This window comes from Cricetulus griseus, chromosome 2 (genome assembly GCF_003668045.3).
Source record: "Cricetulus griseus strain 17A/GY chromosome 2, alternate assembly CriGri-PICRH-1.0, whole genome shotgun sequence".
In the NCBI taxonomy this organism is placed as follows: Eukaryota; Metazoa; Chordata; class Mammalia; order Rodentia; family Cricetidae; genus Cricetulus; species Cricetulus griseus.
The window spans coordinates 398239323-398258341 of NC_048595.1; the positions used below are offsets into that span (position 1 = coordinate 398239323).

The 19019-nt window shown below is 48.3% G+C and overlaps 1 protein-coding gene across 1 annotated transcript; it reads right to left on the reverse strand.

Moving 5' to 3' along the window:
- Positions 1–5142: 5142 nt before the first annotated feature.
- On the reverse strand, positions 5143–15153 carry LOC100765610 (keratin, type II cytoskeletal 1b). The gene is made up of 9 exons (XM_027396643.2): positions 14611–15153; positions 10790–11004; positions 9455–9515; positions 8964–9059; positions 7913–8077; positions 6545–6670; positions 6210–6430; positions 5829–5863; positions 5143–5453 (listed from the first exon to the last, which is right to left on the reverse strand). Exons 1-9 carry the CDS (start codon positions 15151–15153, stop codon positions 5143–5145), a joined length of 1773 nt encoding a protein of 590 aa, XP_027252444.1.
- Positions 15154–19019: the final 3866 nt, after the last annotated feature.

Below are 19019 nucleotides of genomic sequence, written 5' to 3' on the forward strand. Positions count from 1 at the left end.
GGAGGAGTTCAGGGGAGTCACAGACAATGGGGAGGCGGGGTGAGACGTTGAAAGCTGACAAATGGCTGAGGAGGGGCCCAGGCTTTTTAATGCACGATGGAAAGGTGCAGAGCAAGGGGCAGATTCACTGAAAGCAGGCAGCAAACAGGACAGCCCCCAAGAGTCACTGCTGGTCAGTGGGAGAGCCAGCAGAGGCCAGAGAGGAGGGAACCAAAGAGCCATAAGTAAGAGAAAGGCAATGAATGCTGTATCAATCTGTATTGGGGCAGGAGTCGGGGGTGGGGGTGCTATCACACTCCTGGTTGCACATTTCTAGCTGTATGACCCTAGGCAAGTCACCAATCCTCTCTGAGACTAAGTTTCCTCATTTGTAAAGTAAGGACTAAATCTACCTTCCAAGGAAACTGCAGGGTGAGAGAGAGAGAGAGAGAGAGAGAGAGAGAGAGAGAGAGAGAGAGAGAGAGAGAGAGAGAAGCCCCTTGCGGAAAACCATTGAAATGCTGATTTAAGTTCTTGAAACTCGCCAGGACTTGTGAAGACCTTGAGTTTGCCATGGGGAAGATAATGTTGCACCCCAGAGAAATAATGCTAGCACCCAGCACCTGCAGCAGAAGGAGGCAGAGTTAGATGCAAGGAACCCTGGCTGAAACCATGGAATGCTTGCCTCTTCTGTGGAGTGGAGCAAAGCCCCACAGGGGCAGCAGGCTGGAAGCCAGGCTGCAACTTGGAGCCCCCTAAAGGCCTTCCAAGTTTGGCATTGGGACATTTGGAAATGATTGTTCATTCTAGAGAACCTCCCAGAAGCCCAAGTTCCCAGCCCAACCCAGCAACAGAGCACTGATCAACTTGAAGACATCCAGTTTCCTGGACTGATCGGAAAGCTGATAAAACCAGGGCAGCAAGTCCAGCAAAGCCATGGGAGCAACAGAGAGATTGACGAGGGACTGCTGGAGCACCTGGCTCTTTAATTTGGAGATACCTCCTGGGCCAAAGGGCTAGGCAATTGGGTGGCATTCTCAAGACTCCTCCTCAGACCAAGAACTTTCCCAGCCTAGACACGCACATCTCATCCAAGGTCAGATGGAGTTAGAATGGTGGTGAGCCAATGGCTGTTCTTCCTGTTCACCATGTCCTAGATAAAAATCTCTGCAGCTGAGAAGCTGGTGGAAATTAAATTTAGATTTCTATTGTGGCCCGCCCTGCCACATCCTCCCAGGGGGAGGAGCAGCTGGCAAAGCTCCCCTGGGATCCGCATGTGCTCCTGCCAGTCAGTATCTGATGGGTGATGGGTGATGGGCCAGCTTCGCTGTCTTTCTGACTGCCTACCTTATGGGAAAGTACGATCTCAGCATTATAAAATACCCCACCAAACCCCTACTGTCCTGTCACAGTGACAATGGAAATCGCACGAGATAACACAAGCAAGACATCCTGTACAGTTTATAGAATTGCTTGTTATTCTCATCAGGGTGGTGTGGGTATGATGGCGTTTGGCCCTGGTGAGACTGCTCATTGACCACACCAGGGAACCTCTCTAGAGTCTTCTGATGCCTCCCAGTGTCCTAGTTCAAGCCCTAAAGAATTCCCCATTGCCCAGAACATACGCATATAGACTCTAAATTCTAGAGACCTTGCTTGTTTTCTCCCCCACTCCCCATATTTCTTATGCCCCTGCCCTGGAGCATCTCCCTGTCCACAATCCTAGAACTAGGGCATTTATTTCCCTCCTGGTCCATGGTTTCTATTCCTCTCTGGCTAAGACAGTCAAGTCTTTGAAGGTTAGAAGAGGCAAGGCTGTGTTTTCTGGGACAATCCTAACTCCAGTACACAAGGATGGAGAAAGATGGCCTATGACTAGCCCTGTCCTGATGCTTTTTCCCAGAGTCACCCTGGATTCCCTTCAAGCATCATGCACACGTGAGTGATCTCAGTCCACGCCCTCAACTGGGTCTAGTGCTGCCAGAAAGCTCAGTTTTGTTTTACAGCTCCTGGCTCTTTGCTTATTCTTCTCATTAAACATACAAAGTAGGACCCCTTGTTTTCCTCTGGCTCTCCCACAGGCACACTTAAGGCAGCAGAGACGTGAAGTGCCTCCATGCACATATCCCCACCGTCCTTTGTGACTACCCTCAACCTGATAACTCCCCAGGAGGACCCTCTCATCACAGCTAAACAGCTGGTGTCTCTCACACGCAATCAAATCTACTGTAGTTCCCACCTGTCCAAGTGGGTCATTGGCTGGGGCCAAACCTCCTTGTCTAGGCAGGCTCTTCAAATTTCTACTGCCAATAAGTCCATCTCCCTCTGCCCAAGGCTTCTCTCCAGACCCTCCAGCCATTCACAATGACCAGACTTCTTACGCCTACCACTACTGCCCTGGTCACTGTTCTCTGAATAGGCTCCTGTCTGTTACCAGTCCTGGCATTCAGAGCCCCCAGGGTGGTCTCACAACAGAAGAGCCTGAATAGGGCTCTTCCTAGTTCTCCTCTTCCTGGTTCCCATAGCTGTCTTCAGTCATCACCACGCCCTGTTGACTAATGCGTTCTCACCGACAGGTAAACGCTGTCAATCATTTTTATTCTCACTGCTGCCTATCCACCTCTCATTGGCTACTGCTCAGGCTCCAGGCACTTGGCTTTTTACTTTAAATGCAGAACCTTGCTTCCATAACCTCTTTATCTTCTTCTGTTGGGAAAATCCCTCTGCTCATCTCTCCTTCCCCTAGCCTACTTCCAACAGACCTGCTACCAAAACAGAATGTCAGGTGTGCCTGGGAACACATCTTACCAATATAGGCTGTGGTCAAAACTGAATGCATCTCATACCTATATCCTATTAGTATTGCTTCATTGAATGAGAAGCCAGGTCACAAATCTTACAAGACTCCCTCACACAGACTCTGAAAGTCCACATAGGAGGTAGTCATGGAGTGATTGACTCCATTATTTTTAAATTTCTGGATCTTGCTTCATTTAAAGAATCTATTAAAGCTGTCCTGGCCCTTCCCCCCATCAGTGAATAGGCCTCCACTCAGCGAATGCCCCCAACCCCCCACCCTGCTTCCTGGCCTCCTAATTTAATGTCTCCCATGGTATTGCTCCCTCTCACTCACACATTCTCACCCTTCCTTGTCTTTTAATCTCCTATCCAGAGGACCCTCCCTGGTTCCCTACCTACATCTGCCCCTACTTTAACCCCAAGCCCCACACCACTTTCCAGTCTCCAGAAGCTAGCTCTGCCCTCCAGTGACCCGTGCTACAGCCCCACATTCCAGCTCTAGGTCTGCTTGGGCCCTGGGGGCGAGTCTCGTTCCCACCATCAAGCTGGAGGGCCTGCAGCAAAATTCTCTTCCCTCTGAACTTCTTTTCCCCTCTACTGTGCTATGTGTATTTCAGCAGTTCAAGATTCAGAAACCATTCTCCGTGGCATCTCAGTGCCCATCCCACTGCCTGCCGCACAATAATTCACTCTAGTATGATTGCAACCCATAATAAGCCATCATAGGAACTACACAAATGTTGAACCACTGTGCAGCTGCCTTTTAAATGATTAGCAAGGGTGAGAGCTTGGGAGACTTTTCAAGATGGTACACTGCTTGTACAATAAAAAATAATGAAGACAATAGACCTTGGGAACCCATGATAGCACCACAGGAACATGCTTGCCTTACAAGCATAAAGATCCCAACTGTTCTTCCAGAACCCACAATTTAAATGCCTGGCATATGACACACACTTGCAATCTTAGCACCAGATTAGGCAGAAATCAGTGGGTGCATGAGGTTCACTGGAAAGTCCACCAGACTAGCCTAATTGGCTTGGCAAGTTACAAGCCAATAAGAGAACTTCCCTCACCCCCAAAAAGAAGATAGACAATACCCAAAGACCAACAGTTAATGATGTCCTCTCGTTCCATGGGCACATACCTGCACATATACCCCACACACACATGTGCCTGTATAAGTATATACCTATACTCACACAAGAGAAATAATAATAGTAGTAGTAGTAGTAATAATAATAATAAACTTTAACTTCCCAAATTTGAATTAATTTCAAAGAACAGAAGAAATAACTTGTCTCCTGACCACACAATGTACTGAGATCACAGAAAAAATTTATTACAGAAAAAACAGAACTGCCAAACCCTTCAAAGTACAGCTTCCAACCAGGCAATGAAGTCACAAGCGTTCCCCAGGGGACCCTTGCAGAGAAGCCCTTCCAGACAGAATTACAGACTCAGCAAGCCAGTGAAGGGGACCCCAGAACTCGGAAACAAGGCCACATTCCCTCTCTAGAGGCTGTTCATTGGGTAGTATTTTTCTCTTCCTGCCCCATCAGCACAGTTCAAGGGTTTTTCATAGAGCCATCAATTCAATTTTAAATTAGGAGTCAAAGTAAATTCTATTTTAAATTAGGAATCAAAGTCTAGCAAAATGTTCAGAACCAGAGATCAGAAGGGACTTAGGGGGTCTGAGCAGAGTTCTGGAAGGGGCTGGCTCCAAGTACAGGGGGCTGCTGGAAGGGACGGAAACAAAACTTGTTTGTCTCCCACCCCATCCCACCCTACCCACTGCTGAGACCAGCCATTCCTTGGACAAGAGCTTAAGTTCCTGGGCCTACTGAAACATCCCTACCTGGGGCTGTTAACCCAGGGGATAAAAAAAGGCCAGCACGGGCATGACCTACAGGTACTGAATCAGAACAACAAACCTACCCTTGTCATCATGGTGAGGGAGCATGAGGCTACAGAGCAAGGGTCCCGATGGCCCTTGGCTCAGGGGTGCCCCTTACTAAACAAGCTTGCCTTTCAGTGGGCTTCTGGGAGCGAAGATTTCAGAAGGGGCCCATGGGGGTGGGGGACTATTATTTACTGAGCTTCCCAGTTTTAGGAAACGAGGCCCCTAGTGAAGTTGTTCTCCAAGTTCTTTTTTTTCATTGCTGGACAAGTTTGGTCCCTGGGGATCAGGACCCAGCAGAGGGGTGAGCATGTGTCTTTAAAAGAGGCTGTGAATCTGACCTGCTTCCCCATCTAGAGTCGAAGTGAAGCTTGCTGAGACCCATTGGGAAAAGGTAGGTGAGAGAGCCCGGGAGGGCTTGGAGGGGAAAAGGCGGCAGGAGAGGTCCTGCAGCCGCGTGGCTGCTACTCCACCACGCGCCTGCGCGAGCTGTGGGTGGAGGTCTGCACTATCTGAGTGCGGGAGGAGCCGCTGTTGCGGCCGCTGCCGCCGTATTTGCTGCTGCTTTTGCTGCTGGAGCCGTAGCTGCCGCCGCCGCCGCCACCGCTTCCGCGGGAGCTTGCTCCGCCTCCGTAACTGCCATAACTGCCGCCGCCGCCGCCGCCGCCGCCGCTACGGGAGCTGCTGCCATACCCTCCGCTGTAACCTCCGGAGCCCCCGCCGCTGCCGCCTCCGTAGCTGCCACTGCCTACAGTCACCTGACTACTGTGCACAGCTGTACCAAGGAAGGACAGACGCACAAGGGTCAGAAGGACCGCAAAGGGGGCCCAGCTGCACCTGCCTGCCGTGAGTGCCTGCAGCTCGTGGTCCGTGGTGACCTCCTCTTTGCAAACAGAGGCACTGGAAGTCAAGTGAGCACTTCAGAAGGATGTAGGCATTCATTTAAGTATGCTACCCCTGTTTAGGGACAGGTCCTTAGTGCTCAGCTTTTACGGAAGACATCTCCTAATGATCTCCAGCCAGTGTCGGCGAGTATCACAAGCAAGAAAAAGCAGGCCTTGCTCACTCTGGTGTTCCTTGTATGAGAGTAGAAAACAAAGGCCACCCCGACCAGCCCATCCAGCCTCCGTCCCTGGACGATGCTACTTACAGATGCTCACTTGACTCTGCAGTTCCCCTGACATCCTGTGAAATCAAAGCAAGGTCATCAGCCATAGGAGCAGAGACGCTGGTGTAGGGGTAGAGTAGGGCTGTCCCCTAGCACTTTCATGAAGCCTTGTAGCATTCACAGATCACACCTGGCTGCACCTAGCTTAGGCGGGAGTTCAGAAGCATGGTGCTTGGGAGAAGTGGGGTGATAGCAATGGCTTCTCCCCTACCCTTCTAACCTATACATCCTAACTTGAATGTTTCTGCTCACCCCGGACCACCAATATTTCTAGGGATGCCTGGAAAAGCCTTTCTTCATTCTCATTGCTCCATGGGTACATCCATCTCTTTGGCCCATGGGACACAGCTGCTATACACCCACCTGCTCTCCTCGCCCTCCAGCAGCTTGCGGTAGGTGGCTATCTCCACGTCCAAGGACAGCTTGGCCCCCAACATTGCCTGGTAGTCTCTCAGCAGTCTGGCCAGCTCCTCCTTAGACTGCTGCAGGGCCTCGTCCATGTCTTGTAGCTTCTGCTTTGCATCCTGGAGAGCCCTTTCTCCTCTCTCCTCTGCATCAGAAATGGATCCATGCATTTGTTCAATCTAAACCAGAGACAAGTGGAGGACCACAGAGGCATTGAGCACCTGGAATCTGACCTGGGCCTTTTGGGAGGTAGCATGTCTGGTGACCCCACCATGAGCACCCGTCCATCCCACCTGCTTCTTGACGCTGGCGATCTCTGCCTGCAGCCTCTGGATGTTGCGGTTGAGCTCTGCAATCTCCATCTTGCTGTTCTTCAGGTCATCTCCATGTTTCCCGGCGGTGATCTGCAGCTCCTGGTACTATGGGTCAGAGGCAGCACCATGGTCAGCACCAGTGGTTCATCAGGGTATCCCAGAGAAAGCTCTGGGCTGCTCTCTCTTGGAGTAAAGGCCACCTAGAGTTATGATCCTACATACACCCACCCCAAACTTCCCTCAGCTGAGGAGCAAAACAACATGCGCAGACACACAGTACACAACACACACACACACACACACACACACACACACACACACACACACACACACACACGCACCTATAGCAAGCCTCCCTCAATTCCACCAGTCCCTGGGCAGGCTCATAGTCCACTCAAACAAACATGTTTCTTAATGCCCTTTGCCACCTTTCTCACACACACCTAAGCCTTCACACCACCCTTGCCCACACTGGGACCCCCTCCTCACTCTCCCATCCACCATATTCTTTGCCCCTTTTCCAGGAGCTCCTGGCCTCAGAAGCCCTCAGAGCACCCATGTTCATTGTTTTCTCTCTCCTGTGTCAGCAACCAGACTACACACAGGTCATCCTCGGGAAATGCTGACAAGGAAATGTGCATTCTGACAAAACTCCCCTCCCCCAGTCCTGTAAAAAAGTCCACTGCTTCCCAGAACATCCTTTTTCAGATTGTGGGATAGAGGTCAGTGGCCCTAGAGTTAGCGCCAAAATCCACAAAGGAGATCACTACATCCTGCCTATTCAGAACCCAATGACTGGGCCATCAGCCTTTGTTCCTTTAACTAAGTCTTAGCCATTCAGAAACATGAACTCATACCTAAGAGAAAATAGAAAATATGTTCAATGGCAGAGTGACAAGTATTCACCTAATAAGTTCTCATACTGCTAAGAAAGTTGTAGAATACTTAGAGTCACAGAAAGTCATTTCTAAGTGATACATAAAACAGAAAAATAGAAAACAAAAAGATAAGATAATATTATGAAAACAAAAACAACAAATGTTGCCGTGGCTAAAGAACACACTTGTAATTTGCGCTTCTGAGTTTAGTTAGGGTTTAACGGCAGCTGCTTGTTAAGAGGCTTAGGAAAATTAGTCATCTGGCACCTAGGAGTATTAACTAAAAATAAATAACTAAAACAGGCAGGAACGGACCAAACATATTCAGAGTGTAAGAAGAGAAGGATAATCCTTAGCCAAATCTTCTGAAGTCTTTATCGTTGACATGTCACACTTTAAAGTCAGGAGGCAATATCAGTTTGGGGAGTATCTGTCTATTTGGGGGTGCAAACTCAGAGCCCAAGCTCACCTTGGTCTGGTACAGTGCCTCGGCCTCGTCCTTGCTCTTCTGTGCAATCAGTTCGTATTGGACACGCACTGCATCAATGATGCTGTCCAAGTCCAGGGAGCGGTTATTGTCCATCGACAAGATGACATTGGTGTCACTGATGTGGGTCTGCATCTGGGACAATTCCTGTGAGACATGGAGCATAGTTCACTCCTTCCACCCTCCTCCTAGAGCCTCCGTCTTCTCCTTTCTTCTCCCTCAAGGCTGTCTGAGGAAGCCAGAATCTGAGATAGAAGGGCCTCTTGGGAGAAAGCTCTCTGGATTGTTATATGCTATGAAACATACATGGGGGCTCTTAAGTATCTCCACTAAAAGTGATGGGGCCCAGGCATCTTGGCAGGAGGAAGGAGCCCTGTGACCCCCTCTCCATCATGCCTCTCTTGAACTCATGTCCCAGCCTTGCTCAGGCTTCACCACTTTTTTGGTACAGCTCTTTGAAAGACACAGTTGCTCCTTGTAGCGGTAAGAGCTCTCAACAACAGTGGAAAGGACTCCAGTTTGGAGTCACCTGACTAGCAATTTGACCAAGCAAATAATTGAATCTCTCAGTTTATGCATTCTTCTATTGAACTAACATCTCCATAAGGTAAGTAGAGCTTCTAATACAGCATTCCGTTCTGAACATGAACCCCCAAGTTGGACACAGGTGACAGGTGGACTTGGAGAGCAAACTATCCTGATCCCCTTCAGTTTGTCTTTTCCACAAAATCCCTTCTATCATTTTCTACAGGGTTCTCCCAGAGCCAGATGGCTTTCCCACAGAGCATGAAGACATGGTTGTTGCCCTCATATCCCAGGAGGCCTGAGAACATGAAGCAGGAAACTTCACCCTCACCTACTCAAGATTCTCAGTGCCCTACACCACCTCCACTGACCCCACAGAACCCTTGCAGTTGAGGGAAGGGCTGCCCCAATGTGAAGAGCTGAGGTCCTGGTGAGATGAGCCTTCTCCAGTTCATGCTCTTATGGGAAGTGGGGAAAGCAAAGGGCTTCTCCTCAGGACTGAACTCACCGTATCAAATAGATATTTCAGGAAGTTGACCTCCCCGTACAGCGTGTCCACTTTGGACTGCAGGTCTGATTTGCCCATGAAAGCAGCATCCACATCCTGAATGACAAAAGTGTTTAACTTCATCACCCAGGCATCGCCTGCCACCAGCATTGTGGCTGGCCCAGGGCCAGTGGCAAATGCTCTCCAGGTTTAGTTCCTGGCTAAAAAGTGCCATCACTTCACTCAAATCAGGGACCTAGAGACTTACTTTCCTAGCTAGAAAGGCACAACAATCTCCACACATGGGTCAGCTACATCCGCTCTCCAGGTCCCTCCCCAGATCCCAAGACAGTGTCCATCTGACTTCCTTTCTGTGTAAGTGCCCTGCAATTGGGCAGAATACATGCCATGCTGGTACAAGTGTTCACCCTGTCCACAGCACAGAGCATCCTCCTGGGTTCTCTCCTACCCAATCCTCAACTCCCTGAGGACCACCTCCCCCCATCCCTTACCTTCTTCATAACAACAAAGTCATTCTCAGCATTCGTCCTCTTGTTGATTTCATCCTCATACCTGTGATGAAGGCAAGAAGCAGGCTGAAAGGGATAGCCTTGGCTCTCTGAGATTCCGCCTCCCAGCAGAAAGCCCAGACTTTTCCAAGCCTCCACTGTCCTGAACTCAGACAGCCCTGCTCCCAGCACTGCTGGCCCCTGCCAGGGCCTGGTGTTCTGGCCTCACTGATGAATAGCTGGGGGTAGCTCCCAATCCTACTAACCAATAGTAAGGACAAGGACCCGACATGAAAAACTCAGAGACACACAGAATGTCCCCAAATGTCCATAGTTATTCTGATACAACTTTACACATGTTTACTTCAAGCTTTTCCATTAAGACCATAAAGTAACAATTGCTTTGACTAAAGCTTTTAAGAGGAAAATATTTCACCTATAGTTCTGTCCCCACCTGTGACCTACAAAGTGAGTTTCATTTTCCCCTGTAGACTCACATGTGACCCAACACAGTAAGCATGTCAAGGTGATGCTAAGAGAAGTACCTGCACCCCTTGAGGTGGGAGAGTGTAGAAGAGGCCCCTCTGGCACATACAGTTGCTCAAGAACAGCTAGCTGGTCTGAAACTCAGCTCCTGTCATCCCTACCATTATTGCCAATAATTGCTGGGGCTTAGTAAGTGCCAATACTAAGAACTACTAAATATCATTTTATTTCAATCAGTGCCACTCTGTGTGGTTCCCAATCCACTAACATTACCATCTCTTAGAAATATGTTCAAGATACATATGCTCTGGCTGCATCCCAGGCTCACTAGATCAGAACCACTGGGGTAGGGTACAGGGTCTGATGCAACGTGATGCATGCTAAAGTTTGAGAACCACAGATCTATTCCTCACAGCACTCAGCAAGGAGGACACACCCCAGACAGAGAGATGAATTTGTAGGCTGGGCTCACTCATCCCCCCCATCCCTTGCTCTTTGATGCTCAATATAATTGACAACTGGCTGTCATTGCTATCCCACCAGAACTGTCCTATGTAAAATGCCCCCCCCAAAAAAGGCCAGGCGTTGGTGGCCCACGCCTTTAATCCCAGCACTCGGGAGGCAGAGGCAGGCAGATCTCTGTGAGTTCGAGGCCAGCCTGGTCTAGAGAGCGAGTGCCAGAATAGGCTCCAAAGCTACACAGAGAAACCCTGACTCGAAAAACAAAAAAAAAAAAAAAAAAGTCGCCCCCTGCAGTTATACACTGCAGAGCCCACATGACTGTCCCTGGTCCCACTGCAACAGCAGGACCCTGAGTACTCTGCTTGACCCCTCCCCCACCTGGGTCCTTACTTGCTCTTGTAGTCCTCCACAACATCTTGCATGCTCCTGATCTCCAAGTTTTGGCGCGACCGCTCGGAGGTCAGAATATCCACCTGCCTCTGCAGCTGACTGATGTAACTCTCAAAGACAGGCTCCAGGCTGCTGGTTCGAGTGGAGGTGTTCACCTGCTGCAGCAGCTCCCATTTTGTCTGTAGCACCTGGTTCTGCTGCTCCAGGAAGCGCACCTAAAGAGCAAGGTCCCCAGGATACCCCAGACCGTGAGTCAGAACAGCTTTTTTGCATGGGAAGAGCAATCAGTGGCCTTGTAGCACACTCAAACATCAGAAGTTCAAGTTGGGCCTTTAGGCCACTGGGGGAGGTAATGTGACTTTTTATGTCACCTCCAGCCTGTTTCATCCAGCTACACACCCTGACATAACAGAGCTCTCATCCCACACTCAATTTATCCATGCCAAAATGAGCAAGTGCCATTTCCTTTGTCTTTGTGATTGGAGCGTGGCACATAACTGAGGGCAAAAAGGCAGAAGTAACACCAGGTCTTGGAATATCCTGGGCAAGCTTCAGTAGGTGTCCCCTGCATCCACTACCATGTTTGCTGTCTGCAACTGTGGTTTTCAAGGCAGCAGATTTTTTTTTAATTAAGTGCTTTCACTTTTTAAAATCCTGAAATGTATTTAAATGCTCCAAGTAAGAACTTTGGGCTGACAGATATTTGGGGAAATACCTAGATTACTATTTCCAGGAAATAGAGCATGGACCCGGCCCTGTTTTTTCTTTCTTCATCACTTTTTCCCCTCACACTTCGGGAATAAAGATTGGATACAGAGCTGGGGCTGGCTATACAAATCAAGTGCATTGATTGCCCTTGGTGTCACAAAATCCAGCTTTCACTGTTCCCCTGCTGGTGGCCCACGGTGGAACTTCCTCTCCCATGAAGAGATAGAGAGGGCTGTGCCAACGATGTGCTTCCCTCGGGGACTATGCACGCGTGTGCACACACATACAAATTCTTACAATTCATGTACATATATAAAAATGTGTACCATATACTCTCATATACACACTCACATGCACAAGTATTCACACTCACACACAGGCATATTCACATACACTCACACTGACATGCACACATTCACACACTCACTTGTACACAAATACTCCTACCCACAAGCACATTCCTGTATAAATATGTTTATAAACACATCCATTCACATATGCACATTAAGAGAAGAAGAGATCTCTAAAGCCCAGCGCCCTCTTCCAGGAGCTGTGGAAGGGAATGGGGAAACCACTGCTTTGTGGAATCAGAAGAGCACTTTGCAGACACCATCCTATGATGAAGCACTGTAAGCCACCCAGAATCCCCGAATCCCTGAGATTCCACCTGTCTACCGGTCCAGCTCTTGCCAAGTCCCTTTAGATTCTGACTCTAATCAGAAGGGTGTGTGCAGAGAGCATTGTGTCTCAGGCTTATCTTGGCTGGCTGTATCACAGCAAGGGATTGGGCAACCAGCTCTCAGAGCAGACATGTCAGGACAGCTTATAACACCTCCATGAGGAATTCCTGCCACTATCTATTTTTATTCTGTGGTGACACTCCCAGTGAGTGGAAAAATCAGTTCTACACTCCATTACAGCTGTGTGTTCGCTGACAGTGGCATAGTGGAGCTGGACCTTCTCAGATGGTGGCTTTTATTCCAAATGAGACAAGGTGTCAGGGGAGGATTTACTAGGAGAAGGTGCTGTCCTTTCACGGGATGGCTCTGCTATGCTATTGAGAATAGGCCAGGCAGTACTAGCAGGAAATCAGAAACCAAACTGAGAGATTACAGTAGTGAAATCTGGGGAGACCCAGTGACTGATGGTCATCGTGGCCTGCTCCAAAGGGAGGACAGGAAGCCACTATCTTCTTACTTTGGTACCCTGCTGTGAAACTAAATGAGCCTCTGCTGATGGCAGGAGCCTTGATCCAGTGAAAATCCCAGATTAATTTCCAGAAGTCCGTGGTACTTTGTGGATGTCAGTTTTCATTGCTCCTCTCTTGGCCAACCTTGGCCTCCTGGTAGCATCTCCTTCACTATGAAGTCCTTGCTCTAGGTGAATTTTCCCGTCTCTGCCTGTACTCATGCACAATGATGTCCAAAAGAGTTTCTCACCCAGAGTGATCAGAAGTAGCCACAAGCACCTGGTTCTGTTGAACTCCCTGGGGCTGTCTGTCCACGACCCTCCCCCCATGTCCTCCTCCTGCTCACACACTGCTCCATCTCCAACACTTGCCCTGATAGCAGGCAGTGGGCATTGTGCCTCTCTGGGCAAGTGCCAAAAGGGAGGCTTTTACTATCTGCCAACCTCTCCTCGGAGATCTGAACACGAGGCGAACCTAATCAGTGAATTGGGTTAAAGGGCGTCACGGTGGCCCTTTGTTGTCCCCAGGCAACATAAAAAGAACAACTCAGACAGAATGTTTCATTATACGATACTGACCCTAGTTTCTGAGAGACCTGCCACCAGGATACTCATTTGAAGCCTCCGGCAGCTTCCCAGCTGCTGGTGCTGCCTGTCCCTCTCTTATATCACCACCACCCTCCCTTCTGTCACTTTCCCAGAAGTTTTGACATTTGACATTCCCTGAGGGGCTCACACTTTTTATGCCTCCTTGCTGCGTGGACATTCTCGCTGCCTGAGAGCTGTTTGGCTTTCTTGCACCTTCAAAACCCAGATAGGATCTGAGGTCTCTCAGATAGGAGATAGGAGTGAAGCACTCTCAGTATCCAGCAGGCACCGTTCATGGCACCTTCAGGCTACCATGACCTAAAGAGTACCACACATGCTAACGCATCTCCTATAAACTGTCACAATTCTCTACCATTCAGTTTTGGAGCTCCCTGTAGCTTCTGTGTATGGTGGTATACAGTAAACCTAATAAAATATTTGTGAATTGAATAATTGAATGGGAGCGGGACAAATGGGCAGTAGACTGATAGGTATGTGAATTGGTGGACTGACAGACATTTGAGTGTGTAGCAGGGAATGCATGCGGGTGTAAATTGGTTATGCATATGAGTGTGGGTAGAAGGATGTTTAGATGATATTTATTGTGGATGATGGGTGGGTGGGTGGATGAATATATAGATGGATGAATATGGATGGATGGATGGATGGATGGATGGATGGATGGATGAACGGATGGATGCTTAGATGCATGGGTTTAGATAAGTAGATAGACATAGATGGGTGAGTGAATGCATAGATGGATGGATGCATGGAGATGGATAGTTGTGAATAGATGATGGGTAATGGATGGATGTGTGCCTGAGAGGATAAGTGGACGGATAGATGTGTGTGGACAGGTGGATAAGTGGATGGATGGATGGATGGATGGATGGATGGATGGATGGATGGATGGGGTTGAGTTGGTAGGTGAATGAATAGACGTGTATAGATGGTGGGTAGAAGGATGGATGTTGGGGATGGGTGATTAAAGGAGTAAATGGGTGATTAGATACACAGATAAATGGAATGTGAGTAATGATGACTGGGAGTGAGATTATTGTCATGTGTATCTGTTGGGTTTTGTCACACCCCTTATCTGCTTTCCTACTAAAAGGGAAAGATAAAAACAACACATCTCTTAGAAGCCTACATTAAATGCTATCTCTGTGAAAGCTTCGGTCAAATGCTCTCTTGGAGTCTCAGAACACACAGAAGAGGAAGTGACTGTCATCATCAAACTAAAACAGCACTGTAGTAGCAGCACTATGGCAGAGTGTGACACCCTCTTGGCTATTTGGATGGTGACCAAGGACTCTATCTGCCCCTGAGGTACTCACCTTGTCGATGAAGGAGGCAAACTTGTTGTTGAGGGTCTTGATCTGTTCACGCTCCTGGGTCTTCACCCTCTGAATTTCAGGGTCCACCTCCAAGTGTAGGGGCTCCAGGAGGCTCTGGTTAATAGTCACCTCATGGATACCCCCAGAAGGATAAGAAGGACCGAAGCCCCCAAGCCCAAAATTGCTAGCACCAAATCCAGCACCCCCAAAGCCACCTCCAAATCTGCCACCACTTCCAAAGCCACCACCTCCAAAGCCACCACCTCCAAAGCTTCTTCCTCCTCCAAATCCTCCTGCTCCTCCACCTAGACAGAAACCACTGGCACTTCTCCCCACTAGGCTCCCAAAGATGCTTTTACTACCACCCAGACTGTAGAGACTCCTGGAGCTAAAGCCCCCTCCATAACCACCACCACCACACCTCCCCCGTGACACAGACCCCACAGCCTGTCTCCCACCACCAAAGCCTGAGGAGGACCTGCTGCTATAGGCCCTCCTGCTCCTGGAGCTAAAGGCAGACTGAGAACTAAACCTGTGGCTCATGGTTGCTAGGGCAACCAGAGGTGGGAAGCAAGGGCCCAGCTGGAAGGAGACAGAGAGCAGGGAGGGAAGGAGTTGTGACTCCCTTGGAAAAGATCTGGCTCAGTCCCTATATATACACACACCTGCTGGGCTGGGTGCCTGGGAGGGGAATATTTTGCCAGTAACATCTGCTTAAAAACCTCACACCTATGTGTTGCTGAAATTACATTGCGGACAAACTCCCCCAACTTGATCATTTATCATTCATCTCTTACTATGGAGAGAAATAGAAGGAAGGGTAGCAATCTCTCTGGATCTCAGTGTTGGAAACTCCTGTAGAGTTTCTCCTCAAATCTCAAATTGATCTTTTCCTAAGAAATGCCATTGAGTTGTTTGTTTGGGGTGTGCCTGAGAGATCTGGGATAAAACTGTCGAGTGTCTAGTGACCTTGGGACCACAGCAGGGATGAGAGTGCAGACACTCGCTATAACAGTTTTGCATCTTTTTTTGTATATTAACAAAATACTTTGTAAGCATCTCCTTGTATTAATGTCTCCTAGACTCAAAAGTAAACTATCCCCAAACTATCTTCTTTTCTTCTGGCATTTCTAAACTGACATTGACAATATTTTTGCAAAAAACAAAAAGAGTAGTTATCCTTTAAGGGACATGTAAAGACTACGGATTTTTTTTTAAAAGACTTAATTTGGATTTTATTATATTATTATTATTATTTGTTTATTTATTTATTTATTTGGCCAGCATGAAATTGCCCTGCTAGTAAAATATAGCAATAATAACAATAAGTTCCTTACAAGTATGAAGAGAGGTCTGGCACAGGAGAAATATTAGGGGATTCACAGGGATGACCCCAACTAAGAATCCAAGCAGTGGTAGAGAAAATGCCATTGATGCCCTTCCCCTATAATGAGATTGATGTCTTCCTTGGTTACCATTCCTAGAGCCTTCATCCAGTAGCTGTTGGAAGCAGAAACAGCCACCCACAGCTAAGCACTGAACCATACTCCTGGAATCCAGTTGTGGAAAAGGAGAAGGGATGAACAAAAGAGCCAAGACGGTGCTGCAGAAACAGTTGACCTGAACTAGTGAGAGCATGGAGACCCTAGTCATAAAGCTGGGGAAACAGCATTGGACCGAACCAAGCCCTCTGAATGTGGGTGCCAGCTAGGAGTCCAAGATAGTCTATGGGACTTCTAACAGTGGAGCCAGTCTTTAACCCCAGAGCACAAATGGACTTTGGGAGCCCATTCCCTATGGAGGGATACTATTGCAGCCCAGATACAGCAAGGAGGGCCTAGGCCCTCCCCCAAATGATATGATAGACTTTGAAGGTCCCCTGTTGGGGGCCTCACTATCCCTGGGGAGGAGTTGGGGGGGTTGGTGGGGAACATGGGAGAATGGAAGGGTGAGGGAATGGGGGCATGGATATGTAAATACGAGTAGTAATTAAAGAATTTAAATTTTAAAAAAACAAAAACAATAAGTTCCTAGAGGTTTGCTCTCAAATCCTGTAATTATAAGAGAATAACAAGGAAAGAAACATGACCTATGTGCATTCTTTAAGAAGGACTGTCCCCCACCAACTAACCATCTTAGTAAAAGTGGAGAGGCTACCTTAAATGCCCTCCCCTGATAATGAGATTGATGGCTAACTTACATGCCATCCTAGAGCCTTCATTCAGCAGCTGATGGAAGTAGAAGCAGATACCAACAGCTAAACACTGAACTGAACTGGAATCCAGTTGCAGAGAAGGAGGAGTGATGAGCAAAGTGGACAAGACAGGCTGGTGAAACCCACAGAAACAGCTGACCTCAACAAGTGGCAGCTCTTGGTCCCCAGACTGGTCACTGGGAAACCAGCATGAAACTAATCCAGACCCCATGAATGTGGGTGTCAATGAGGAGGCCACGGAATTCTGTGGAACCTCTTGTAGTAGATCAATACTTATCTCTACCACAGGAATGGACTTTGGGGGCCCATTTCATACAGAGGGATACTCCCTCATCCTAGACACATGGGGGAGGGCCTAGGCCCTATCCCAAAGGATATGACAGACTCTGAAGACCCCCCCCATGGAAGACCTCACTCTCCCTGGGGAGTGGAAATGGTATGGAATAGGTAGGGTGTTAGTGGGAGGCAGGGGAGGAAGGAAGGGAGAGGAAACTGGGATTGACATGTAAAACAATCTTGTTTCTAATTTAATTTTTTAAAAAAATGGAGGGAAAAAAAAGAAGAAGAAGGACTGTCCCCAATAGGAGGCCTAGTGTGAAGTTCATGGGAGGGTATTCATATCATCCTATAGAGTGTGTTTTTGCTTCTGGACACAAATAGTTGGTGGATTGCATCCAAAATGCACTAATAAATGCTTTAAACATGAAGAGAAATAAATAAATGCCCAGTTTCAGAAGAACAACAACAACAAAAAAAAAAAGATTGGGTAATGATTTCTCAACATTTGAAACCTGAAGGAAGCATAACAGGACCAGAAACAATAATAAATGTTACAGAGGGCCTGGGGTGCTCAAAAGCCTCAAGGGGCATGAATCACTCTCTTGCAGGTTGTGGGACACTTTCTCCTAGGATTTTAAATGCCCTTTTTCTATGTGTTCATGAAATAAATTAAAAAAAAAAACTTCGCAATAGTTGTTGCTGACTCCCAAGTGCCCAAATTTGGGGCAGAAATCAAGGCAGGAGAGCTCAGGTGGCCTGAAAAAGAAGAGATGCAGTAGGGAGCAGCTTTGGAGAGGGACACCCTGTGGTTGGGAGTGCCCTGAGAGCTGCTGCCAGAGTCCGTGCCTTATCACTCTCTACAGTGCTGAGCGTGGGAACTGTTTAATGGGTCATCTCCAGGGATCGCTGTGGAGGGAAAAGAGAGAGAGCCTGAGATATGGGCCAAAAGCTCAGATCTCAGCTCCAGGTCCTGCTTCCGTCTGGCTGTTGTCATCTCAGACAAGCCAACTTCCTCCAGAGCCTTGGATGCTACTTTCCTTCCAGACTCCAGGAACTGAAGCACAGCTGAGTGCACTGCAAAACCCTCCAAATGTGTGTGGTCACTGCTCTCTCCCTCCCTCGGCCCCATTCTGAGGAGCAGCAACCATCCCACGTCATCTGTGTGTTCCAGCTTCAGCTGGGGCAGTGCTACACAAGTCAAAAGAGACGGCCATCCTAGTCCTGTTTATCTACACACAGCCCTAATTCCCAACCCTAGCTAGCCTCTAGGGACTTTAGGTAGGACAATGAAGCCAGGACTCCTTGCTCAAAGATAAGGAGAAAGAGTTGAAAGTGAAACTCTAGCGATTCATACGCATGAGAAAGTCACCCAAAGGCCAGAGTTCTGAATCAAGCCGAGGCAGAAGCAGAGAAAGAGGAAGAAAGTGGAAGAGGTCAGTCAAGAAGACTGTGTTAGAATGGGTGTGGCAACAGTGGCTGGTGAAGGGATCCTTGAGATGAGCATCTTTAAACTTGTCTTTGAAGCATGGCTTGGTCTCTTCCCAGCCCCTTGGTTTGGGCACCTGCCTCTTCAAGTCTCGGCTTCAGACCTCTGAAACAGAGAGACTAACATCAGCTGCGCAGGTGATGTTAATGATGGCTACGCTCACTCATGAAAGAGCAGCTGTCAGTTGGTTGGATGAGTGGGACTCCTTCCCCTAACACCTTCAGGAAGCTTTCCCCTAAGACCAAAGACCTGGGAAACCCTCGGCAGTGCTTGTCTGTACTGCTTGCTCCTGTCCATCTCTCTTCACTTCCAAATTCACACCCAACTAAATAAATAGGAGGCTCCTTAAGGTTAGGACCAAACATAGCCCAGGAGCCCCTCCCTACAAAGCACCCATCATATTTCTGGCAGAGGCTAGTGGCAGAGTCC